Here is a 26,197-nt window from a genome sequence, read left to right on the forward strand (position 1 = left end):
TTATAATAATGAATTAAAATAATGCGGCATAGCAGACACACATTACATTTAGAAATGATGGTAGCCACTCCTACATTAAAGATGAGGCGGAGCCTATACTTTATTTTTCTGTAGTTTCCAAGTAGAGCAAGATCCAACACTATCTCATTTTGGATGTCTCAAGGATCTGACACTCCCAGTTTAGGAGCTCTACTATAAGAGAGACATGTTAAACATGCAGTACTGAGAGCAGGATTGAGAAAGCCCAGAACGATGCTTTATATAAACCCCTAAAAAGACTTTTTGAAGTACTGAGTGCAATTAAAGGAAACCCTTTAATGACTGTTAAAGTGACAAGGTCATTAAGTCAAACGTGATGACGTGAATTTTTCAGGGAGACAAAAGCTGAAAACTGCATGTTTGAAAATATACACCACTAAGAAAAATTAGCTAACAGAGGCCATCAAACTGAAGATAACTTTAATATATATTTTAGACACTGACTCACGTCTGCTTATTCTCTGGGAATGTAATAAAAAGCGGTGCTTCCCTAGAATAAAGCAAATACCCATCATGCAATCTGCTTTCACTGAATGACTTTTAATTACCGCTTATTGACTTTGGTCACAGAAGCATTGAAAATGTAATACAGCCACTTAGTCAGTTGCACCACCCTTCCAAACACAGACAGCTCAATCAACAAAAAAGCTGTATCTTAGGAGGTTTTATGTTTCACTAACTGCAGATTAAACGTCAATCGCAGCAGTGGACTGAGCTGGAAATTACGTCCAGAAAGTTAAACACATAAAGTGTGATGGAGGGTCATCGACCGACTCAGAGAATAATTAAATACAGAATCAATGTTTTTAAAATACTGCTGCACTGTGAGTGTTGGATTCAATACCTGCACAGACATTCTCTAAGAGTGATGCTTGAGGAACATTTGACGCCATCCCCGATTGACCTGTTTTGCAATAGGTATCTTAGGAAACGGGGGTGCTTGCAACCTGTTTTCTCATTATTGTGTGTTTAAAAGAAAACTCCATTACTAGGTATTGAATCTTTATATCTCACAAATGTTACTTTTGTTTCACAGCTGCAAGTTTATTTCTTTAAAATTATACCTTATCCCACAAATGTGACTTCATATCTCACAATTTTTTTGTAGTTGCAATTTCAGATCTTAATACAGTGTTATATGTTTATATTGCAGTACAGTTTAAGTATAAATATTGTAAATCACTATCAGAAATGAAAAGAGATGCTCTTAGAACATTACCCTGTGTCAACGTCTGCTCTAAATTCAGACTGAAAGCGCAATCTTTAACTTGAAGAGTTTTTGATCTGGGCCTCTCATCATTCATTTCTTGTACGTGACATTCCTGTGAACTCTGCACCTAATGCGTGTACCTAATGGTCACCGACTTCCTTTGTAGCGACAAAGCTGTCACATCAGAAATGCATTTTTCCACATATAGAAACCTCATAGCAAACCACAATGTTTTCACTTCTTATAAATGCATGTAAGCTGGTGCATGAATGGCTTTGAAAAAACTGCATCCGGTGTCGCCTGAGCAGATATCAGACGTCAGAAAGTAAAAGGTACACCGCAAGACAGCAACAAACAAATCCAGACACAACTAGTTTAATGACATTTCAAGTCTGAGTGAGTCATTGTTTTCAGAAAACCTTCCAGGTCATAGGCAAAACAGAAAGTATGAGAAAGTAATAGTGCTTAAGAGGTGGCACTATATTTTACAGTACGTGTACTTTGCTGGTACCTCCAGGCAAATGAGTGGTAAAATAAGGCGCTTGCCTGATGGTAAAACATAAGAAACACAGCTGAACTCCACAGCCGAACATGCATGGCTATTAGTTTATATATACAGAGTGTGTTTAAGAACAGTCACTTACAGTTAGTGACCGTAACTAATTAGATACTTTACTCTACTTACTAATGTATATACATGGTTAATATGTAGCACTTGTGGGCAAGTGAATACAAACAGGCATGTCTTTACAGTATCTGTATATGCTAACTAATAAGACACATTACTGTAATGATATGTACAAGTTAATTGTCTTAGCACCAAAAAAAAAGTGGCATATGTAGTAATAAAAAAGACACATACTGTACTTTGCCATGTACCAGGGAAGTACACGCACTGTAACATAAAGTGCTAACGGTTTAATTACCAGATAATCACCATATAATCACAATATGCTTAATCACCAGCAATTAGCAATTTAACCACCTTTCTTGCATTAGCAAAATGTGCTATTCCTGTTTTAACACATGTATTGCGGTGGCAGCATTTCCTTTCCGTAGAGTTATGCTTCTCCTGAAGGTGGCTCAAGAAAAAAGAAACAATTTTTAAACAGAAAAACCAAAAAAAGATAGAGAGGGCCAAATTTAGCTTTAACTGCCATTTTGTGCAATAAAAAATAGGACATAAAAGCATAAATGTTTCTTTTACAAAAATTCAGGAGAAACACAAAACCATCTTTAAATGACTCAGGCGTTATTTTGGCGAAGAAAGAGCAACGAGTGCGAATTACGTAGATAAATATTAGCCTCGTAGATATTTTATGCGGAGACATGTATGTGTCAACTTGCAGTGACAGGAGGGCGCAAGACTGCGGGGCGGAGTTGGCAGAAAGCTCTCAAGGAAGAACTTGCGAGGCAGTTTAGTGAGACTGAGGGCAACCGTGAGCTACACACCACTCAAAAACACAGGACTGAACTTTTGTACTTCTCTAAAACCGCGTGCGCGAGATTTTGGAAACGCGTAACCGCGTATCATCGTGGGATCTTTGACATCGATGGAGCAAGTCACGAACCTTGTACAGTGCGTCTGGAGCGCATGACTTAAACATCAACCTGCATGTAAAACAAAAACTCTGAAGATGAACGAAACGTTACACAGTCCTCGTGGCCAGGACCCTACCATCCCGGCCATTATGTTCATATTTGGTGTGGTCGGCAACGTGATTGCTATTGTAGTGCTTCGAAAGTCGCGAAAAGAGCAAAAAGAGACCACTTTTTACACCCTGGTGTGTGGACTTGCCGTGACTGACCTCTTGGGAACTCTCCTCGCGAGCCCAGTCACCATTGCCACCTATGTGAAGGGAGAGTGGCCCGGCGGGGACGCACTGTGTCAGTATTCCGGATTCATTTTACTCTTATTCTCCTTGGCAGGTCTCAGTATTATCTGTGCCATGTCCGTCGAGAGGTACCTCGCCATCAATCACGCGTACTTCTACAACCACTACGTGGACCAGCGGGTGGCAGGCTTGACGCTCGCGGTGATCTATGTGTCCAACGCGCTCTTCTGCGCTCTTCCCAGCATGGGACTGGGATCCGTGGTGCGACAGCATCCAGGAACCTGGTGTTTCATTAACTGGCACAGCAACGACAGCTCGAACGCCACTTTCTCCTACATGTACGCTGGCTTCAGCTCCGTCCTCATCCTCGCCACGGTCCTCTGTAACGTGCTGGTGTGCACGGCTCTCATCATGATGCACAAGCGCTTCGTGCGCAGGACCTCGCTGGGGACGGACCAGGCTCGAGTCGCGGAGATCAGGCGCAGGCGGAGTTTCGCGCGTCTGGCCGGAGCGGAGATCCAGATGGTCATCCTTCTCATAGCCACGTCCATTGTCGTCCTCATCTGTTCAATTCCTTTAGTGGTAAGCGGGATTTAGTTACCTCTGGTACACGACAGCGTACTTTGATTTAGAGGAAGTTGCGCTTGTAATTATGTCGGAGAAAACCTTACAAAAACACAAAGGCAAAGCATACTGGTTTGCCAGATTTACATTTACATGGTTTGCTAAAAAAAGGTCTACGACTTAAACTTAGTTTAAATACGGTACGAGTGTTTTTTTAATAAGTAAAATAAAATATTCTAACACCTATTTTACAATACCGTACATTAACAGTATAATTTACTGGGCAATATATAGGCTATAGTTGTACAAGAAAATGTAGTTTTCTTTGAATTTAAAAATATGGGAAATCTTCCCTCTGTCTTTTTTGTCTTTATACATTAATGACTTTCAGATAGGATTTATAAAATATGCAGTAAAAATTCCTTCATACTGCTTGTGATAGGTTTATAGGGTATATTTCTTTCAAATAAGGCTCTGTCAAACACAACTACCAGCTTTTTACCATAAAAATATGTCTTAATGGTTTTTGGTTTTAATCTGTTAATCCTAAATTACTCATAGGTTGAAAACACTAGTGTGTGTATATATATATATATATATATATATATATATATATATATATATGATGAAATGTTATATATATATAAAATGTTCTGAGAATGGGACTGTATCTGTAGGATCTGAACAGTGATGACTTCATTATGTGTTGACTCATGGTGGAAAGCCTGAGGAGAAAACCAGTTTCCGATATCAGTGTGTGCACCATTATCTGCTTTATCAAATAGATAGTGTTTGGTGTCAGAAATCAATGTATGATAACTACAGATATGTAAACAGGTGCTGTCTTGTTTCCTGTTTAGGTGCAGGTGTTTGTAAACCAGCTGTATAATTTTCAGAGAGGCGCAACAGAAAATCTGAAGACAGACCTTAATGCCATCCGAATCGCCTCTGTCAACCCCATTCTGGATCCCTGGATCTACATCCTGGTGAGAAAGACAGTTGTGCAGAAGATTCTAGAAAAGATCAAGTGCCTCTTCTGCCGTATCGGTGGGAGGAGACACGGGAGGAGCACTATGGACTTCCACTGCGGTAACAGCATCCACAACTCATCGGTCATGTCTCGTGATTTGCCGTCGCTAGCACTGCCCGAGCTGCCAGAGGCGATCAGCGCATCGCAGATGTACCTGTATCCCATGGAGGTGGGACAGGAAATGGGCTGCTGCGGCGGCTCTGTGCAGAGCAGGACGTGTTCGACTTCAACCGAGGAAACCGTCCTGAGGGACTCTCAGGTGGTAGAACTCGGCAGTGGAGAAAACAGGACGGAAACGCACTTTGTGAAATCACATCCGTGCACGCACTCCAACACGAATGAAGCTCAGTGTTCCAAGCACCAGCCGCTGCAGGTCACCTTTACAGATGAGACTTTGAGCTTACAAGAGAGAATTATATGACGCATGCTGAAAAACTTGCTTAGTTCAGCAGAACGATGCGTCTGGAGAAGAAATACATTTCAAGAACTCGATGTGAGTGTCGTGAATGGAATCAGAACAACAACAAAGGAGACTAAGGACTAAAAAGAAAAGATTAATAGAAAGACTGAGCAAAGGACTAAACTTGGTGCAAGAAAAAACAACGTGGTTATAAATGTGGCTCAAAACATGCAAAAAATAAAAACTGCATGATGGGGCTTTGGAAAGAGTGAAAGGGGCAGAGAAAGATGGAGAGGCAAACTGGCCTCGTTTTCTGATAATAACTCAGAATGCATTTTAAAAATAGATGGGTTTTGTTGAGCAACAGGTTATGCTGACTGTGTCTTTAATTTATTGTAAATTCTTCTGAATTTCTGATGAAAAGTCCTTCTTTATCAGATGAATACAGTTCCATTTGTTCCTGAATGACTGATTTGATTGACTTGGTCAAATCTCGATTAGACGGACGACCATTTGAGCGAATATTTACCACCCTGCTTCAAGTTCCCTTTTTGCAGATTCCGCTGAGATTTCTAGTGGGTCACAAGTTCAAGTAACCGGAGTACCCTGTTAGCTTTCTTTTGTGAGGGAACTCGTGGGTTAAAATATGTCCCTTATGTTAAAGTGACCAAACTTTAACTTTTCATTTGCATTGGCGCAAAAACAACAGTCCACTATTTCAAACTTACATAAGATGTAGCTTAATGTACATTCTTTGGAAATTCCATAATGTGTACGATATTCTGTGAATTAACCAAACATTTCATATCCATGTTTACTGAGAGCAACGCCATCACAAAATACAGAGGTACCCGAAAACTCGTCATGCAATGTAAGAGCACATGATATACAGCACATTACTAATAATTGTTGTTTCTTTTAATGTATGTGTAGATGATAGAATGTATAGTGAGGAGATGAATTTGTAAAAGCTATTAAGATGTTGAATGTCTTTTAAGGTTGTACGTTTTGCACTTTTGAATCCTTTTAACCACTGAAAAATATCTGAACTGTCACTATCAGTCAGTGGTCAATGATGAGGAACCGTTGAGTTCACCTGTACATACTCGTGATGTTAAAATGTGAATGCTGTCTTGCTTTAATTTATTGTAGTCTTTTTAGACAATCTGTGGACTAGTTATTATTTCTTCTCTGTGAGAAGGTCAAGTTTGAGATGGCTCTACTCGTTGAAGCAGTTATATGGTTTTTGTTTCATTTCACATTCCTTATGAGAATCAAAACAGTGTAAGGCATGATTTAAGCTACTTGGCATCATAATCTGCTGCGTGTATATAAATGATTCAACATTACGGTGTATATTTTTACCATTTTATTTTCACATTTTCAAACAGACAGATGTCGTCTAGGTCTTACTCTTGATGTGACCCTCCAGAATGTGCAATTGCCAGCTATTTTATGCTGAAATAAACTCTGAAGACAAAATAGAAAAAAACGAAAACAAAAGCGTATGGTATTTGTTGGCGCACTCTTAAATATTAATATAGGCATAGCAGTTTCCTGTTTTACCAAGCGTTGATTTAATATATCAGATTATTACAAACTTGGATGTCTCCACTTGCTATCGAAATGAAATGCAAAAGTCTATTAAAAAACATTTTAACTGCGGTAAATTAAATTTATGTTGAAATTTTGGCATTCAAGCAAAAAAAAAAAAAAAAAGATTAAAAAATAAAAGGCATTGCGTATTAAGCATTAAGCATATCAATGAACAGAATGGATCTGTTCAAACATTATAAACTACTTACTGAAGGGACAAATCCAACATTAAAAATAGTCTTACTGCATAGATTGGATGTGTAAACGGAAAAATACAGATGACCCATAATGACCCAAAATATAGTTACAAGTTTAACGTTTCCAATGTGTCAGCAATCTTCGTGTCCACTTTTTTTTTAAAAGGTCAGAGCTCATTATGTTTTTGGAAGAATAAATGGCTGGTCAGGTCATGCTAGACCCCTTAAATTCTTAGATAAGATAATTTCATTCATCAAATTGCATCCACATCCTTAAATACATAAACTCTGACAGTGCTTTCGCTTTTGCGGTTCAAACTAAATAAGTCCAGTGATTCACTGGGGTATCATTATACGATCCTTACACGATGACCAGTGCGCAGTGGCAGATCTGGAGACCTTCACCGACTGTAGACATCCCATAATTGCATTAGTTTATGAAGGGAAATCAGTTCTACTCTCCACTGCAAGCATTCTCAGCGTGAATCATGCATTTATGTACTTGCTATGACGTACAAACTGCCACCTGCCCTGGTGCGATACATATACATAAACGAGAACTGACAAAAGCGGACTTTCACTGCAGCCCTACAGCAGCACAGTCCACAGTTCATCAGTTTCAGGCATCTCGCTGAATTAGCCAAGATGTTAGTGTCCTCATTTATTTGAATAAAGCAACAATTAGCAAAGAATTAGCGGGAGGCAGAAGGATGCTGGAAGCTTCCGCCAGGTCCCACAGGTGCCAAATAAAAAGCATTAGAGATGTAAATGTCCCAGTTTGCATCCCACGCACGCAGCTGGACAGTATCAGTGCAGATAGCGTATGAATGCTGGTGAATAATGGGGTCAGTGGCAGTAACAGCCAAAAGCATGTGCACATGCAAGTCATGTCACAATCAAACTGAAACTGTGGGGTACTTAGCGTAGAATAACAGAGTTAAAGTTTGGAGTTTTAGAGTTACATTCGGTTTGGGTGTAAAAAAATGCATGCAAACCTTGCAGCAACCTAAAAAAAAGTCTGTTTTTAGTCAGTGGGTCAATGGTTAATATTCCTCCCATGACCTCTCTTCTCCTGCATGAGTTTAACCCATGACTCCATTACTCCTCCTACTTCTTAGTAACTCCTATTTCTCAGTAGCACTAAAACTAAACTCATAAGAGAGTTCCTGTGTGTATCCTGCTCTTCCCACTGGAGCATCAGGGATTCACACTGCTTTGGAAGCACTCGGGTCCCAAGTGTGGGCACACATCACACATAAAACAGGACTGAAATTAAGCCAACTAGGAATGATGACCAATTGCCAATAAAGACACTGAAGCGGTCGTCAACTGAGAAATCAAAATTCCCTCTTTTGACATATAAAAATATCCAGTTTCAGAACTCACAATTTCTTGTTAATCCAAAGGCAGCTTATATTGAAGCCAGTCTGTCAAAACTGCTTGTGAAATGTGCCACTTTATGATGTGGAAGTGTGGCTAAGCACCTCCTCCTCTGAAGATCAATGCATGCATCTACAGCACTGCCTGTTTAGCACCGCCTACTAATTTGTGCATGTAGACAAACGCAGGTCTAGGTAAAATCCAAACAGTCCAAAATGTATTTACATTGCCTTCCTTATGATCGCAACATAAGGAAAGAGTGGATGAACTTTATTTTTAATGAAGTTCCAGAATGAGTCAGTGTAATAAATGCTGCTCAATGTGAAATCACACACGCGATAGAATGATTACTTTACTGGCAAGATGCGCATTAAATATCGCACAATATTTATTGTGCAGTCCAAGTATTTGTGGATTTTTAATTTAAATGACAGCAGCGTTCGTATGTGAAGGATGTAGGCTGTCGAACATAGGCAAATGTTAACATTATAAAGAGAAGCTTCCTCAAAGAATGGTGTAAATAAATAAATGACCTCTAAAAAGGGATTGCTCTGGTATTTTGAAATCTTAAAAGGCGATGCTTAGCTGTGCTACAACTATGAAATAACCACAGAATGCTTTGGTAAAAGGAAATAATTTATGCTCTTGTTTGAGTGAAAATGATCCAGAAGCATTTCAAAATCTTCTTGGAATCTGATACTCACTTTACAAATTCACTGGGAACAGTAACTTTGTTTAACACTATGAGGACATCAATCAGAACCCTGGATTATCAGATAAATTTAACAATACATACATAATCTAAACCATATACACAGATGAGGAGACACAAAACCAGCCTCTATTTCACTCGTGCCTTGACTAAAACACTCTGTGAGGATGAAGCGGGTTCGCTGTCATCTTCAACAATCACCTCTCTGGCAACCCCGTGCGCGTCCACAACAACCGCCGTTTTCTTTAGGTCCTCATATTTTTTCTGTCTATCAGCCATGGAAGTGCAAGCTTCAATCACTTCATCGCTTTCAAAATCATAATCACTCTTTAGCTCAGGAGCTTCCGAAAGGAGCCTTCGGGCTTCAGCTTCCTGTTTCTCTCTTTCACTGAGAGCTTTTTGCTGGTCCCGGAGCTGTAGGGCCCAGCCTAGGTCTTCCTCCCAGAGGTGGCGCTCAGATGGATGCAGGTGCAATGCAACTTGGAAGGACCGTACAGCCTGGAACACACAGAGGAAATATGAAACGTTTTGGAATTAATAAATGCATTAGATGTATTTATCATTTATAGTTAATGTTAACATATTTAAAATTTTGTAAATGCGTTATTTGATCAAAAATAAACACCACTATTGTAAAATATTATTACAATTTGAAAAAGTCATAATAAATAATACATTTTAAATATAATTAATTACTCTGAGGCAAAGCTACATTTCCGAAGACGCTAAAATATAACATGCATGTACTCTATAGCACTTCATGAGCACACTTCAAAATGAACATGAACAGATGTTTATTCCACAATAAAGCTAAATGAGCATTCACGACTCCCTGCTAGTTCTCAGAATAAAATAAACCTCAGCAGCCTTCTGGAACGAACGAAAATGTACTAAAACAACTTCATTTACACAAAAGTCATTTCCTATTTCTTGCCAAAAAAACACTTTAAGAAATAAGCTTAAAAGAAACACGCATGTGGTTTCAGCTCAATTTGTAATAGGCTCAACTTATGATAAGCCCTAATAAATCACACAGAAAAAAACCCCAAAAACACAGCAACTGCAAACCACATTATTAAGAATGAAGTATTAACTACTACATGTGTCAGATTTATTCTAATATTTGGCATCCACAGCATTAAAATGACCACCAGAAAGCTAAATATTTATTTCCTGAGCTGGATGGCTTTTATGTGCAAACGGTATCACAGCTGCTTGAGTGCTGAAGAGGTCGTTCAGTCTATGGAAAGCTGAACGAACGCGTGTTCGAAATGAGGTCGAAAGCCTAGCTCCTGCTGTGAATCAGTCACCCTGCTCGTGTTACCCAGGGGACGAGGGGATGAAAGACAGAGAAAGAACCACATTTGCTTTCTCTTCATCCCCTGGGAAAACGATGAATTCAAAATTAGGATTTAGCAAGCCATTTTACCTTCATAATTGCCCTACTGACTCGACAATCTATAAAGCAATGGCTGACTCTTTCAACAGAAACACTAGATCACGTATCGGCCTGAGAGAGGAAGAATATCAGAGCCAGTGTGAGCAGAAGCCAAGAAGGCCTAGCCCTTGTCAAGAAGAAAACCTTTAATGAGGAATAAAGCCATCTGATGGCTTCGGGAGACCTTTTCTCCTGCAGAGTCTTGAGCGATTTAGCAGAGATGATTTCAACAGTTGTGCTGAAGTCATTCCATCTTGCCTCCTCCATTAGAAGTGACAAACTGAAAAGTCCTATAAAGTTTTTTTTTGGTTTTTTTTGTTCAAACACAAAAGTTACTTGTTTTCACACGGGTATAACAACAACAGTTTCGTCCCATCTATTTTCTACATTTTAAATGACTAACAGCAACTTTTAAGAAAAAACGTGTGTACTTTAAAAACTGCACTAAACTCGTTTTGCAAGAATTATTAAAATATTAAGTGAAAGAAAAAAAGTAACCCTAAACCTTCTTCTCCAGCCTCTTCATTTCTTACTCAAACTTTATAGAAGTTTCTATTTGGAATGAACTGAAGATTTCCAGGAACAGCATGATTTTAATGTGGTAAAAATGATTGGATATTAATCTTTTGTAAGCTGGAATGAAGTGCCAGTTGCATGTAAAATGAGTTGTTTTTCTTTAAAGAATGTGTAAAATTACCCAACAGCATGGTTAAAATTGTGGATACTATGATTTAGAATCAAGGAAAATGATAATTCCAGTCACCTGAAAACAGACAGGCCTCATTTAAAAAAATATTACAAATGATCAGTACGTTTCCAAACGCTTTAGCAACGTACAAACATTTACATTAGAGCAAAATAAATGCAAGAGCTCTTTTTGAGAATGAATACTGGCACAGTTCAAATTACTCTTGAAAAGTCATGTGCTATGAATGAAATATTTGGATGGGAAAATAGTTATCCTTACTGTAAAAAGCCTTTTAACAATAAGTCAATTATCATCGCAGCAGTTCTAAGAAACGATCCTGCAAAAACAGCCCTCTCAAAAATCACAGAACGTAAACATTAGTCCTAACATTTCACCCGAGTCCTCCTTCATCCTCAGGTTATTTTTCTCTTTGGTAAATGACTTGACAAGGCATGCTTAGCCCAAAATAGTAAAGTATTTATTGAATTTCTAGCCAAGACGTCAAACTCAGTGTGTGCGATGAGCGTTTGGATTACAATACACACATACACACACACACACACACACACACACACACACGTGCAAGTAGTTACTAGCTGGAGAATTGCAGGATCTGTAAGGTTTTCTAGCATGTCTGTCTAATGCACACAATCACACACAGGTCGGGGCATGTAAGGTGTGGCAGTATTTCTGTTCAAGTAATCTTCCATGCTCCTGGGGTTGGATGTACTGAACTACACATTTCATCACAATGACTTTCAATTTGATTGATGGATGAGTGGAAAGAGGACTCAACCTCCTCATACTGACGGACAAGGACACTGATAGCGTTCCATGGAGGGATGCTAGATTGGGAGACCCCAGGTTATTCGCTTGAAATGGATGAGTTTCTTCACAATGATGAATAAACTGTTTGTGTGGTATAATTCATCACCTAATAAACCGACTCCCAAGGTCGGCTGTTCATTTAGGCTGTACAGGTTGTCGCCTAGGGCCCTGATGTTGTGGGATGGGACATAATAAAGGAGAACATTTATTACAACAAAAAATAAAAGAACAGTCCAACTGCAATCAATGAAAATAATAAAAACTATGGAAACAATAAAAACTATGCTTATCGAACCAAAAAAACAAGAAATAAAAACAAATCTTTGGGCTAACCATTAATTTATATTATTATGTACTATTTATTTACTTGGTTATTATTTGCTGTCTGAAAATATTGCAGCGGTTCTACAAATGTTACGGACTGATGGAGCAGGTTTAAAGGGTTAGTTCACCCCAAAATGAAAATTCTGTCATTCACCCTCATGTCGTTCCAAACCGGTAAGACCTTCATCTTCGGAACATAAATTAAAATATTTTTTAGAAAATTTCTGATGAAATCAGAGCTACTGAAGTCGCATCTTGTCAGAGCTGCTGATGTCACATCCTGTTTTACCACTTATTTATTATGTTTCTGGACCTGGATCATTTATGTTGTTGTCTATGCAGGGTTAGATGGCGATTTAATCAAAAATACCTGAAGTTGTTTTCCAAAGACGAACGAAGATCTTATCAGTTCAGAACGAAATGAAGGTGAGTAATTAATGATAAAATAGATTTTTTGTGGGGGTGAACTAACCTTTTAACTGTATACTTTTGGCATAATTCAGAAAATCAACTTACTAGTTCTACTTCGCCAAGACTTAGTTGGGCGCGGCCCAGAGTTTGCCACGCCTCCCACCAGAGGGGGCGGAGTCTGGAGGCCATCTCTGCAGACTGCACAGCCAGGAACACTTCTTGAAGGGTGATCAACACCTAAGGATTAAACGGTACATTACAAGGTTAGCTCACAGACTTATTTCTGAAACATTTTCTCAACACAGAAAAAAAGGTTTTAAAGTTGCCCCTATTATAATTACGTATTTTCAGTCAGTTATCCAAACATCATCGTTCCAATAAAGTTACTGCAGTTTTTAGTAACACATGGTTAATTGCCCTTCAAGTTTGAACTACAAATTAATGTCAAGAATGAGCAACTCTATTCATATACACTCAGCTACAACAGTTCCCAAGCTGATGAAACTTAACATTTTATTTTAAACATCAATAAAGTTTTATCACAATGCAATTCACATTCACTTGGGCTATAACAGAGAGGCAATATAATAACAGTGAGTGAGCAAACACTGCCCTACGTGGCAACACAGGGATGTTCTTACATCACACGTTTCCATTATGGAGTTTTATTTACTTAAAGCCTTTAAATTCAGGTCAGCCCAATAATCAGAGTAAATACCAGCTTTATACAGGGCAGGGTGTTGCCAGAGCAACAGCAGTTAAAAGACAAAACTGGGCTGTAATCATAGTTTCCAGCAGGTTTGGTTCTGAATTTGCAGAAAAATGGCAGGCAGAAAAATGTTAGATTCGCGTTGAGGGGTTAATACTGCTAAAGAGGTGTGTAATGAGCAGATGCAGGGGACACAGTGAGAGACACGAAAAGGACAAATAAAGAAGGAAGATTTAAAACTAGACTTGTTGTGAAACATTGCTTGTAGACAGATCAGGGCAAGACCAGAGCAAACCTGCCACTTCAATGCGATCAGATTACGAATGAGAGACACACTCAATCATCACTCTTTTCAGGCCACTCACTTCATATAATCATGTGATCAGTCAGGGAAAGGTCACTACAAGAAGGGAAAATTAATGCTGAAATGAATCCCTGGCCCATGCTGAGTTCAAGTGCTTCTGGGAAATTCCCACTCGAGTTATAATTACATGATCAGTATTTTCTAAATAAATTGGAATGACTGGACAGTTTTGTTATAGGCAGGAAGTAAAAAAGATTGCCGTTCACAGTAATGTGCTGTGATCAATAGCCAAAAAGAAAGTGCAGAGTTTCCTTCAGGTAATTATGCCTTCACAGAATTGTTAATGTGCACTCATCTCAATAAATCAGCTCAATAAAAAGTGATCATTCTGACATGATCAACAGATGTTCAACCTCTAGTGAAGCCTCGCTGAATGCAATGGATGCCAAGCATTCATAACCAATAAAGAAATGATGGCTTTGTTATATATTTTTAAGTGATATTTCTTCATTCATTTTGAAAAACTATAATAGAGAGCCAATTGTACTGTTCAATCCCTGTTACATTCACAGTTTCGCAAAGACTATTTGATTTAGGCTTTATCCAGATTCTGAAGGTAACACCCACATACCGAGTCTGTGTTAGATCTTTGAATAAGAGAGCTAGACGAAAACAGGCTGTTGTTGCTTTGATCGAAAACTTTATCGGGAAAACAATCAGCCTAAAGGAGTTTTAAAGTCCAACTTGTCATTTCACTCACAGTCATCTGTGCCACGAAAAACAAAACCGCAAAGGTCAACATCCACATCGTCCACATGCACATCAAAGCCAAAATACTCATGCCAAAGATAAGAAGACTGAAGAAGCAATGAAAGTGCAGTTTAAAAGTGAGAAATAATAGAGAAGAAAGAAAAAAGACAGTGAAGGATGGAAAAGATAAAACAGGGTAGCTAGTAGACAATTCGGAAACAAGTCACAATGGAAACAAGACAACGGAATGAAATTAGAAAACACCATTGAAACAAGACACAACACAATGGGTATAAGACATAACACAACTAAACTAGCACAATGGAAATAAACCGCAACACAACTAAAACAAGTCACAACACTAAGAAATTGTGGGCCACTGTACAGTCACTCAAGTCACTGAACATGCTCTGTATGATTAAGGCAGGCAAACAGGCAAACATCTATATCAAGATTTATGACCATTCAGCAAATTCTGTACAGACTAGTTTAGCAAAATAAAAGAGAAATCCAAATGATGCAATCCAGGACCATTCCTGCGATGAGCTTACATTGCAGATATGTTGACATCATGAAAATCTAAAGCTTAAATCGGTCTTTCTTTCTTTCCCCACATTTTGGTCAATATTTAAAATGCCCCTGCGATTCAAAAAAAGACATATAAACAAAACACATAGTAACCAAGATCCCGATAAACAAGAAGAGAAACTATCAATGTCCTCTTTTTAAAGATTTTAAAACTGTAAACTGTCTTGATATTTTAAATCGATCTTCCTCTGCTAAATCCAAGATACTGTAATATCTTGACAGCAGACTCATTTCGACTGTCAGAGCAGAGATGAGATGCTAGGAGTGGATGATGGACAGTAGACAGAGTGAAACACAGGATATTAAAGGTATGATGAGTGAATGAGGTGACGAATGATGGAGCAGATAAAAAGGCTGATTAGGTCAATTTGTTGACGGAAACTAATGGGCATTTTGAAACCACCATCTGCTCTACCATCTTAACAATAGTAATCCATCCTAATATATTTTAACCGATGATTTTCTATGAGCATTATGTAAATGTTTTACAAATACCATCTGATTTGTACAAAAGCCGCTGCTGTCAAATATTTTCCCATGTGTAACACCGGATAAAGATGTTGCTCTGGCTTGTTAACGCTGTGGGAGCAGCCCGCCTGGAGGGTCGTCAAAAGGTGCTTTTCTTTCTTTTATGGTCTTCACGCTGTCATTCATCATCGTAAAACAGGTTTACTCTTCATTACAAGCTGCTAACATATTAATGTGATCTGTAAACATATTTCTTATAAACAGCCCACCATCAACTGAAGAAAACTCCACGACCCTGTTCATGATATTATGTTAACCAACATTCAGGGAATGCAAAAATACAACCTATAATAGTTCATTATTATTAGTTCATTATTATTAGTCAGACAGGGTGATGAAAGAAACACAGCAATCCTTCAATAATGTTTACAACATTTCATTGTTCTCAACGCTTTTCCTCACAAATACAGATGTGGTAGACAAATGATTTTAACATATCTAGGTTGCTAACTTGAAAGATCCCATATCTGATACCAAGCGAATGTGACTCATGAACTGGTGAGTTAATGACATAGTGTAACAGCTTTGTCCGATCACCACTGGGCTCTTGAGCAAGACACTTATACCCAGTGGGGCTTTCCCTACATTTAGACATGAGAAAGCATCTGCTAAATGGCATAATTTATTTATGTTGATGTGGGTTGCATATTTAGGATGGCTATCTAAAATAAGTGGCGTCCTCAAGGAATAATAACTCCATCCAGAGTAAAGAACAGATACAGTGTGTCCATTGTGTTCTCTATGTAAGATACGGTTTGTTTGGTAACAGCACAAGACGGCGAGAGACGGGAAGGTACAATACAGGCAAAAAAAAAAAAAAAAAAAAAAACCTAGATGTCAAAATGTTCTGTTATAAAGCCACAGATAGGGAGTGTGGTTGGACAGCTAAACTTGGGGAGGAGGAAATGAAAATAACAGCCAGAGAGAAAGAGAGAAGAGAGGAAAATAGCGTGTCAGCATATCAGCCATGCGTCTCTACATCTGCGGTAAATTCCACTATTGCAGATTTAACATTTACATTAAAATCGAATTTGACAGTGTGAAAGAACTTATGAATAAAATGTTTTACCTGTGACTTCATCTCATACAGCACAGCATCGTCTGGTGTGAGTTGAATCGCCTCATCCCACCTCTTCACTGCCTCCCAGTTCCTGCATATGATTATTTAAAATATCAAGCACGCATAACTGCAACATGCAACACACACATATAGTGCACCTAATAATAATGCACACTCTACCGCACACATTTAAATCATTGGTATTATAACAAACATTTATCAAAGGCCAAATGTCTAGGACACAAAAATCTGTTTAGCAAGGTGGATTCATGAAACAAAGGGAATTTGAATTGCTATACAAAAAAAAAAAAAAAGCTAAATTAATTGCCAGGGAATGGTCTTATTGGTACCAAGCGCACAACAAATATACCGTAGCATTTATACTGTATATGATACAATAGATGATTCAAACACACCTCTAGTGAGTCTATTAACTGGTAAGCATCAGAAAGAGAGTTTTAGTAATTAGAAATTTAGAATTTAGAGTCAATTTTAGCAAACAGAAGAGCAACTGCGATGACTAAAAGCATGTATTTTGAGTGGCTTATCAAAACATGGAGAATAAATCAATTTTAGCCATGAAAGCAAAATACGAATTTCTAAACATAAACATGAGATCTTTCTGGTTTGCAAAATATATACTATAATATAATGGATGCATGCATACACAGAGCCTCACAGCAACTGAGGCAGAGAGTAAGGTATGTATGGGGTAAAACAGGATATTTGACGACACGTTTAACACATGCAACTGCAAGTCTTCTCTTGTTTTCGTTCCCTCCAGAAAAACAGCTAATTGACAAAAAGAGTATAATTAAGTGTTTGGAATAGCTCATCAGAATATGGCGTTTAAAAAATGTAAGAAAACAGTCTACACCCTATAACATTTGTACAATTCAGAGCTATTTGACTTTAAATATTAGAGATACTTAGATCATAAAATTTAACATTACAGGGTGCAAAGGAATGTCCTTCAGGAAAATAGGACATGAGGAATCAGTTTCCCAAAATAAAACTTTACGGACTAAAAAGGTGCCAGATTGAATGTTATTTGATACTAGGCTGTGTTTAAATTCTTAGCATAGTACTAATCGTGCGTCAACAATTTGACAAATGATCAGGGTCATATTTTTCATCGTGAAAGAAACCAAAAGGCTTGTTAATTGAAAAGTGTTTGCTGGTTAATTGATCAGCTGTTTTGGAAACAGACGTAGAGGTACATTGTGTGCTTAAATGCTTTATGTCAGAACACGCAGCCTTCTAAGAAACCCAAGTAATTACTGCACCTACGTCAAGTGGTTCAAATTTCAAAACGTCACATTGGAAATGCTGGCAATGAGGGTCAGACTTCATTACCACATTAAATCGAAGATTTTAAGTCCTTGCAAATTCCCATAATTCAAGAAGTCACCTCCTCTTCGCAGAACCAGCTTCTGTATTTACACAATGTAAACTAGTAAAAAACTAAGCTAGTGTTAAACGCCAGCTGGGCAAATACAGCATGCCATTTTTCTAAGAGTCCATAAAAAGGGTTTAGATTCCTTAAGCTGTGCTATGTCTGTGTTTATCATGCAAATAACATGCTGTGATTAAACAGAAGCACAGGGTGCTTTTCAGAGACCTGTGGTAATTGATGAGATAAGGTCTTCCTGTGAAGGAATTCATCGAGTGCCCACAGGGGAAGGAAAAAAAAGGCAGTGAAAACGAATTTACCAGTGATTGTGAAACACGTCATAAGTTATTGATAGGGAAAAAGTACATAGTGTTAGTGTTAGCTACAAAAGTGGGCGTAGGTATGAGGAAAGGTGTATTCAAGTTCATATTTTCAAACGTACTTCACACTAGAGTAACATCACATTAGCTGACTGCGCAAATACTGATACTATACTGATACTTTTACTGATACTATACATAAAATTTCCAGTATTTTATATTAACTTCAACAGCATCATATAATATGTAGCAACATCTCAGGTAATGTTATGGGTACAAAGGTCAGCCAGTTAAGTTTAGAAATGTAACAAAAATGACATTTAAAATGACAAATATGCTCTGTCACAATCTTAGTGCATTATTAGTAGAAAGGTAAGACAATTGTTTGCAAAAAAAAAAAAAAAAAAAAATGCTTGTCATTTTTCTTCTCTAAACTGCAATAAAAACCATGTGCTGCATGTGGTAATGTAAAAGCATGTTTGGGTGTGGTTTTGTGAAACCACAAACGGTTTGTGTGACAAATGACATGGTGAAAGCACTTTAAAAGTTAGTCTCTGCCCCTGAACTTATAGGGCCAGATCTGTAAAAGTAATGCGGGTCTTCATTACTGTATGTGAATGAAACCCTCATATAAGATTTCTCATTACGCAGATGTTATAAATAACAAGATCTTTGAACATTTGCACTGCAAATAGAGAGAGGGGAAAAAGTAAGTTACACACAACAGAGAGCTAAATTCACTTTACAGTTGGACCTAAGCAAAGTGGCATGAGAGCATATATAGAAGTATTGACCAATGTCTGATATGAACAAAATTTTAAAGATCACATATAGACCCTCAAAAAATGCTTGAGCAGAAAACGAGATTTGGCCAAAATGGTTAGCAGTGTAAACATAGTACACTGAGCAGACAAAACATCCACTACATCACATTTCAAAGTGATGGCAACAATATTTAACAAAGCATTTCATCACTATGATGTCTGGAAGCCCTGTTCCTCCCCTCATGAGGACACTGGGGCACAGACTGTATGACGCTGCCTTTATATCCATGTTGAGCCAGGAGTCACGTGAAACTGAGTGATGTTGTGCACAGTTACCATCACACTTAATGGAAGTGACACAATGACACTATGCGGTATCAAAGTACTATTTGTCCATTCCTTTGTAATGATGCCTTAGAGGTCAATGTTTCATAAACCCCCTATAAACCTAATCGTTTTTTTAATTTAAAAAGTAAGAGTAAAAAAAGACAATGTGATTATAAAGAATTTAATAATATTGAAGTCTTAATATCATAGATTATGCTATTCAAAAACAAAGAGCAAGTTAATCAGCAAGACATGGAAATTAAAATTAAGTCCTGCATTAGGAATATGCTGACTAGGTAATAATAAATAGATTGCTGTTTCTATTGTTTGGTAGCAAAATCTGTCTCATTTGAACTGTTGGCACTTTCAGAACTTAAACGACAGACCTCTGTAAAATCAGTTGCAATGGAAACTTACAAATGGTCTCATTTCATCCTACTTAATGAAGTATGGCAGCAAAGTTTAACCCGAAATGAATGTCACCCAGGAAATGGTCCCACTAATAGCGGAAAAGCTCAGATATGTGTCAACTTTGCTGACAGGAGACACAAGCCATCTGTCCTGTCCCTTTTTTTCATTAGAGACAACTTACTGAACATCAACGAGATAAGGATTATTTTGTGTCGTTTTCACATTATAAAATTTGGCTGATTTCAAATACTTGTCAAAACAGGACACTCTCCTACACTGAACTGCATAATAAGATGATTTGTTTAATGTACAAAAACTGAGTGCAAGCACACTGTATATCTTATGCGATTCATAAATAATGATTTTATGATTCACACCAATAGAAAAAAATTGAATCGGTAAATAAAGTGAGATAAAAAAAAAATTTCTCAACCTTATTGTTGACATTGAATACACGTGGCAAAAAGTCAAATACGAATCCAAATTATTTTCACATGTCAAAAAGTGTTGCATTATCAAGTTAACCAAGCAGCAGTTTATAATCAATAACAATGGCTGTAAGCCTTGATCTAACTGAGTGGAAGTTTACAAGAAAGAAAAGCCCCACCAAAAAGTAAAAGAAACAAAGTGAAAGTCATGTTAATACTGGGATAACTAATTGGTCTCAGGGTTAAATGGCAAAGTAAGCAAACCGCTGAGAAAATCCAGCTTTCAAAAGTCCCATGCAGCTCAAGAACTAACTTGTTTTGTTGGGTTAGAAACAAATATAATGCAACTTCTTAGCTTGTCACCACTGTTGGAGAACAATACAATCTGTATGCAGCGGCAATTCTTAGATCTCATATTTTACACATTTTCAGTTTTAAAACTCTCACATAGAGCGCATTGTGTTGACCTGTATCCACTGTCCTCCAGCTCCATGTAATTTCCTTATCACAATCCACTTATTCTCCAAAAAACCTGATTATAAGAGTCGCCAAGGGCAACACGCCTCTTTAGGGGCTGCTTGGTTTTCACTTACTGGTGTAAAGCACTGGCCAGGGCCATTGTTTAACAGAGCATGATCACCGACTCTAGCTATAATGGCTGCAGAATTTAAAAGTGATTTAAATGTGAATGAGACAGAGTGACCTCAAATTACCTGCCATAGCATCTGCTCACATGGTTTCTGATTTCTGAAAACTTGTCTTCTAAATGTTTAACAACAATTAGTCAACAATTCATTATATGAGTCAAAATGATACATTTTTCTTTGTTGCAAAATCATTATTATTTTAAGTAAAGATTATGTTCCATTATGACTTCATCTGAAAAATTTAAAGGCGATTTTGGAGTGGTTTAGTGGTCCAGGGTCACAAATATGGTCCAACTATGTCCTTAACTACAATGTACTTGCAGCTAATCAAAGAGCCGGCTTTACTGGCGAAATTCGCTAGAATAAACTGATGAACATATCGCCCAGCCCTAACTCAAGTAGTTCCAAATCGTTATGAATTTCTTTATGAAAGGTTTTTTTTTTTTTCGGAGAAAGTTTGTAACCAGGCCGTTTCCTACTATGGAAATCAATGGTGATCCAAAACAGTCCGGTTACAAACTTTCTTCAAAATATCTTCCTTTATGTTTGGCAGAACAAAGACGTTCATACAGATTTGGAACTACTCAAGGATGAGTAATTCCAAATGGGGTCTAATGGGGTCTATATACACTTAACATTCATATAGAATAATAATTAATTGAAGTATCAAGGTCTGACAAGCCTAGAGATTCCTCTTTAGACTGCCTTCTCCCTTAAGCCTTCTCTGGTAACACAGTGCTATTTTTGCCCTCCATTGTTAAATGGGACACTTAACGATGAGTAAAAAAGACATGTTTTAAAAATACATATTTTTTCTTTTCTCAAGATAATCCTACGCTTAACAAAACAGTCAAGACCTACACTAGCAATAAACAGGGATGAACAATTTGTACACAAACCAGTAGAACGTTTTCCTAAACAAAAATCAGCTATTTGTAATTATGATTATAAAAATTCAATAGGTACAGACAAACATTTTGCACTTGTTATATGGTCACTTGCTGTTTTCAGTCAATTTTATGAGCCCGACGGCAAGACTGTTTACGACAAATGCAAAACACCAAATCTGCAGCCAAAGAACATTACAGGCACACTACAACCTGTCCTTTCGCAAGATAGAGCCACAGGGGTAATTACACATAAACACTAAAAACTGTGGCCCTGTCATTTACTTGACTGGATCTGCAATAAATAAATTCGACATCCCACCAAGTACCAGCTGCTATCGATGTCTTGACATCATGACATATTCTGGCGAACACTGTCCAAGCCTTCCTTTAATTTCTCTGAAAAAGCAGGTGCAACAAATATTGGCATAGTGCTACGGTAATCACATCAAATGCGGTAGCGGTCAACAGCGGACCATTGCAGTTAGTGCCAAAGTGCTGCTTAATCATGCCATTAAAAAACATTTCAGACTACAGCTCTTAAAGGAATCCAAACAAGGACAGAGACAAAAAGAGTGGAGAAGAAAAGGAGCTAAACGGTTGTAAAATCAAAGAGTGACACTTCCCCCTGACCTCTCATAGTCTTGTTAAGGCTTTTCAGGATAAGGCTGCAATAACAGCAGCTTGAGTTTAATCCATGACTCTAAACCACCTTCCAGTAAATTCAAGCTATTCTTTTATTCTCTCCAAATGCTTTCTGGCTATGACGTTTTATTGCCTCTCTTTGGACACTGAGAAAACAAGTGGCCTAATTTGACTTATTGTTCCGGTTAAGTGGCAAGAAGATGAGAAACTTGAGAAAGAAGCCCTTTTTCCTCTCTGTCTCATATTTTAGAACACCTACTCAGCTCAAAGAGATGAGGATCATCCTAAGGTGTATACGGATACACCTGCTACATCGATTCATATAAGCAATACTGCATATTAAACAATGACATGATTACTTATTATCTTATAAAATAAATAATAAAAGCAAAAAGCGTACATTGGAGTGTATTACTTTTCAGCTCAGTCGTGTTTCATGACGTCGGTTGAGCTTTTCACGGATATGCTAAAACCAAAAGTCCCATTTGAGTGCTAAAATTTTCAGCTTCTTCACACTGTATTGAACTCCTGTCTAGGCCACTCCAATCGGTGTCAAGCTTACTTCATGAAAATCTTTACAAGAATAAATGTCAGTAGAAGCAGATAGATGTAATTTTTCTCTACTTGAAATAAACAAATTGTGCTGGTGATATAATAAACCGTTTTATCCTTGCTATCTGTGTACATTTAATATTTTTAATCCAGGATGAATAATGTAAATAGTTGGTTGTAAGTCAGTGTTTTTAAAAACACAGAACTAGGTCTGGGTTCCAAAATTATCCATAAAAAGCATCATACTTTATACAAATCAGCACTATAATTAAGGTATTCGGAAGCCATATAATACTTTTGTATGAGCCAGCACTTTTTGGGTGGACAGGTCAAACAAGGGGCATCCAAGTGCAGTCCACAGTGAACCTACACTCCCATCTGCTGGGTGATTGTAGTATTGTTACAATTTATGGTGTAAAACTCACCACCTATCTTCGTTGTTGATGACTTGAAGAACTCTGTTTCTTTCATTGACAATAACTGCTTTGTCAAGTTGCTGGCCAAAGCACTGACCTGCTTAAATAACAACTAACAGATGAATAACCGTAAAGGCAAAGCAGCTTGTCAGTTTTCCTGGAAGGAATGTGGCTGACACACACTTCCAGTGTGTAAAAAAACAGACTCACTTTAAATCAAGTAAGATGACAGAGCTTTTCCATGGGCCAACAAGTATCTTATTACTTGACTTGTCTTTTCAAATCAAGCAGACAGCTCCCTATCAAAACCAGAATATTAAATATATGCTATATTTATATATGCTTATGTTTAAATGTTTGGAGTAAACATTTTAAACGTTTTTTTAAATATATATAAATCATCTGTATGTTCACCAAGAATGCATTTATTTAATGAAATATATGGTAAAACAGTAATATTGTAGAAGGATGAAAAAATAAATTAAAACATTTTAATTTATTCCTTTGATGGCAAAGCTGAATTTTCAGCAGCCAATATAACTCCAGTCTTCAGTGTCATATAATATGTCAGAATTACGTTGACCTTGAACTCAAGAAACATTTATTTTAAATAGGCCTTTCCTGGGACCGCCACCTTAATGATTTGAGTGCCTACGCTGTCAGTAATATGGGGCAATGTTCTCCTGGTAGGGTCTCCCAAGGCAAACAGGTCCTAGGTTACAAGCCAGACAAAGAGCAGTCCACCCCCTTGTGAAGAAAAACATATCTGAGGTTTTGACGTGGTCCGCTACACCCTGGTGCCAGGCCTGGGGTTGGGGCTTACTTGCGAGCGCCTGGTCGCCGGGTCTTATCCCATGGGACCTGGCTGTAAAGGAGAATTTGTCTGTTAGTCGAACCTAGGATCCAGGAAGAACAGAGTGGCTTTCATCGTGGAAACTGGACCAGCTCTATACCCTCTGCAGGGCACTGGAGGGTTCATGGGAGTTTGCCCAACCAGTCCACATGTGCTTTGTGGATCTGGAGAAGGCATTCTACTGTGTCCCTCGCTGCCACAAGATCATGTCTCTGCTTTTTGTGGATGATGTTGTCCTGTTGGATGCACTAGCCAGGACCTACAGTGTGCACTGGGGCAGTTTGCAGATGAGTGTAAAGCGGCTGGGATGAGAATAAGCACCTTTAAGGCTGAGGCCATGGTTCTCAGTCGGACAAGGCGGAGAGTAGTGTCCAATAAGCAAGGGAATTTTGGCCAGGAATATAGAGTGGATAACAATGGCGCGCGCACAAAACACTTATCTTTACATAATGTCAACTCACTGACTCATACCTCATATAATGCGTAAGACTTACTAAGAAATAAAAACAGCAGAAGCAATGTTTTACACTTGGCTCTTCCTGTATGCATTTCTTGCTATTCCCCAAATAAGACCGCTTAACAGCTCATCCACACTCGCAATTTTTAGCCCTCTGTTAAGACTGCTGAAAATATACATTTGATTTAACAAGCACACAAAGAAACATCTACCTGCCCTGCTCAGCGAGCAGCATCCCTTCATCCTTTAGTCTCTTGCTCTTAGCAGCACAATCCTCCAGCAGCACCTCTCGCCGTCGTTTGATGACATGCAGCCAATCAGCTCCCTCCCTCTCCACATCCTCATCATCTGCCTGCTCCGAGTCCTTTTCAAACTGCTGCACTGTCGTCTTAGAAACTTTTTCCCCCACCTTACGTTTCCAGCCAAAGGAGGCCATTCTGTAAATAAATAAATAATAAATAACTAGCAATATTGAATACTACTATCAGGACTGCCATGTATTTTCAAAAATGAATAAATACAATTTACAATACAAATAAGCACAGCTAATAGTGATTACTGTTGAAAAAATACCACTTGCTACTAATTCGTTAATAGGTTCACAACATTTATGTAAAATGTAAAGACATTGTGTGTATCCTTTAAATGTAATTTTTTTGTGAAAGACATGAAGAAGGACATTGGAAAAATAATCTGAGGATAAACTTGGAAGGTATTGGTATTTTCTATACAATTAATATATTGTTCGCAATTTATTGCAAAAGTTTTAGACCTATCTGTTTTTACTATTAAATCTCATTTTAAATCCGTTTTTTATTCATTTAACACTACACTGTTTTTTCTACGCAAAAGCACTGACCAAATAAATAATTTTTGATTTTAATGTCTTTTTTAGAACACTAAGGTTGTTATCTGTACTGATACAAACGCAACATGCATTGTTTTTGCATTTATAAGGGTTAGATCCATTCTAAATTTTCAGGTTCATAACTCATATTGAACCTGTAAATGGAAGAAGATCGAGTGCACTTGTAATATAGCCCACTTGAGGTCAATAACAGGCATAAGCTGACGAAGCTCTGGCTGTTGTCGATTTACTGCACAGGCCACATTCACATGTGTGAAAAAACATAAACTGAAGGCGGCAGTCAATAAAGCACTTTCTGCGCTGTCAGTTTCTAAAGAATATTTAAGTTTGTGCGTGCGGCTAAACATGTAGGCTACATTAAAGCTACGCGTTTGAAAAAGCCAACTCTAATATATAAATAGAAACTGAAATACCCCAGCACCAACTGCAGGTTGAGGTTTCATCTATGCGTTACTCACAAATGTTTTGGATTTGACCACGCTCAGCTCTCTAACCCGGAAGTACTGTAAAACTGTCTTAAAGGTACAGGGGCAGTTTAAGAGACATTAAACATACGACAAGACTGGCTCCGAATCCTGTTTAGTTTTACTGTATACACTGAGAAAAACAGGGTCATTATTTTGTAGATAAAAAAGACT

General features: G+C 37.9%; 2 protein-coding genes across 4 annotated transcripts; one reads left to right on the forward strand and one right to left on the reverse strand.

The window, feature by feature from the left end:
* Positions 1 to 519: 519 nt before the first annotated feature.
* On the forward strand, positions 520 to 6,570 carry ptger4b (prostaglandin E receptor 4 (subtype EP4) b). The gene is made up of 2 exons (XM_043239053.1): positions 520 to 3,666; positions 4,509 to 6,570. Exons 1-2 carry the CDS (start codon positions 2,887 to 2,889, stop codon positions 5,097 to 5,099), a joined length of 1,371 nt encoding a protein of 456 aa, XP_043094988.1. The 5' UTR covers positions 520 to 2,886; the 3' UTR covers positions 5,100 to 6,570.
* A 2,304-nt stretch (positions 6,571 to 8,874) lies between these two features.
* Positions 8,875 to 26,054, reverse strand: ttc33 (tetratricopeptide repeat domain 33). Of its 3 annotated transcripts, none has more exons than XM_043239055.1 (6): positions 26,018 to 26,054; positions 24,904 to 25,128; positions 24,205 to 24,246; positions 16,601 to 16,682; positions 12,758 to 12,889; positions 8,875 to 9,461 (listed from the first exon to the last, which is right to left on the reverse strand). In XM_043239055.1, exons 2-6 carry the CDS (start codon positions 25,125 to 25,127, stop codon positions 9,093 to 9,095), a joined length of 849 nt encoding a protein of 282 aa, XP_043094990.1. In that variant the 5' UTR covers position 25,128; positions 26,018 to 26,054; the 3' UTR covers positions 8,875 to 9,092. The 3 variants fall into 3 exon arrangements, with proteins under 3 accessions (XP_043094990.1, XP_043094989.1, XP_043094991.1); XM_043239054.1 differs by having other exon boundaries at positions 25,973 to 26,035; XM_043239056.1 differs by lacking the exon at positions 24,205 to 24,246 and having other exon boundaries at positions 25,973 to 26,035.
* Positions 26,055 to 26,197: the final 143 nt, after the last annotated feature.

The sequence above is a fragment of the Puntigrus tetrazona genome, chromosome 5, assembly GCF_018831695.1.
Source record: "Puntigrus tetrazona isolate hp1 chromosome 5, ASM1883169v1, whole genome shotgun sequence".
Classification (NCBI taxonomy): Eukaryota; Metazoa; Chordata; class Actinopteri; order Cypriniformes; family Cyprinidae; genus Puntigrus; species Puntigrus tetrazona.

Bases quoted from the DNA above. Each gene is read 5' to 3' on its own strand.
- ptger4b (XM_043239053.1), top strand. From the start codon at position 2,887: ATGAACGAAACGTTACACAGTCCTCGTGGCCAGGACCCTACCATCCCG. The intron at 3,667-4,508 runs GTAAGCGGGATT...TTTCCTGTTTAG, and splicing joins TCTGTTCAATTCCTTTAGTG to GTGCAGGTGTTTGTAAACCA.
- ttc33 (XM_043239055.1), bottom strand. From the start codon at position 25,127: ATGGCCTCCTTTGGCTGGAAACGTAAGGTGGGGGAAAAAGTTTCTAAG. The intron at 24,247-24,903 runs GTAGATGTTTCT...TCTCCTTTACAG, and splicing joins CTGCTCGCTGAGCAGGGCAG to CCAGGTCCCATGGGATAAGA. The intron at 16,683-24,204 runs GTAAGCCCCAAC...AATCATATGCAG, and splicing joins CGGCGACCAGGCGCTCGCAA to GAACTGGGAGGCAGTGAAGA.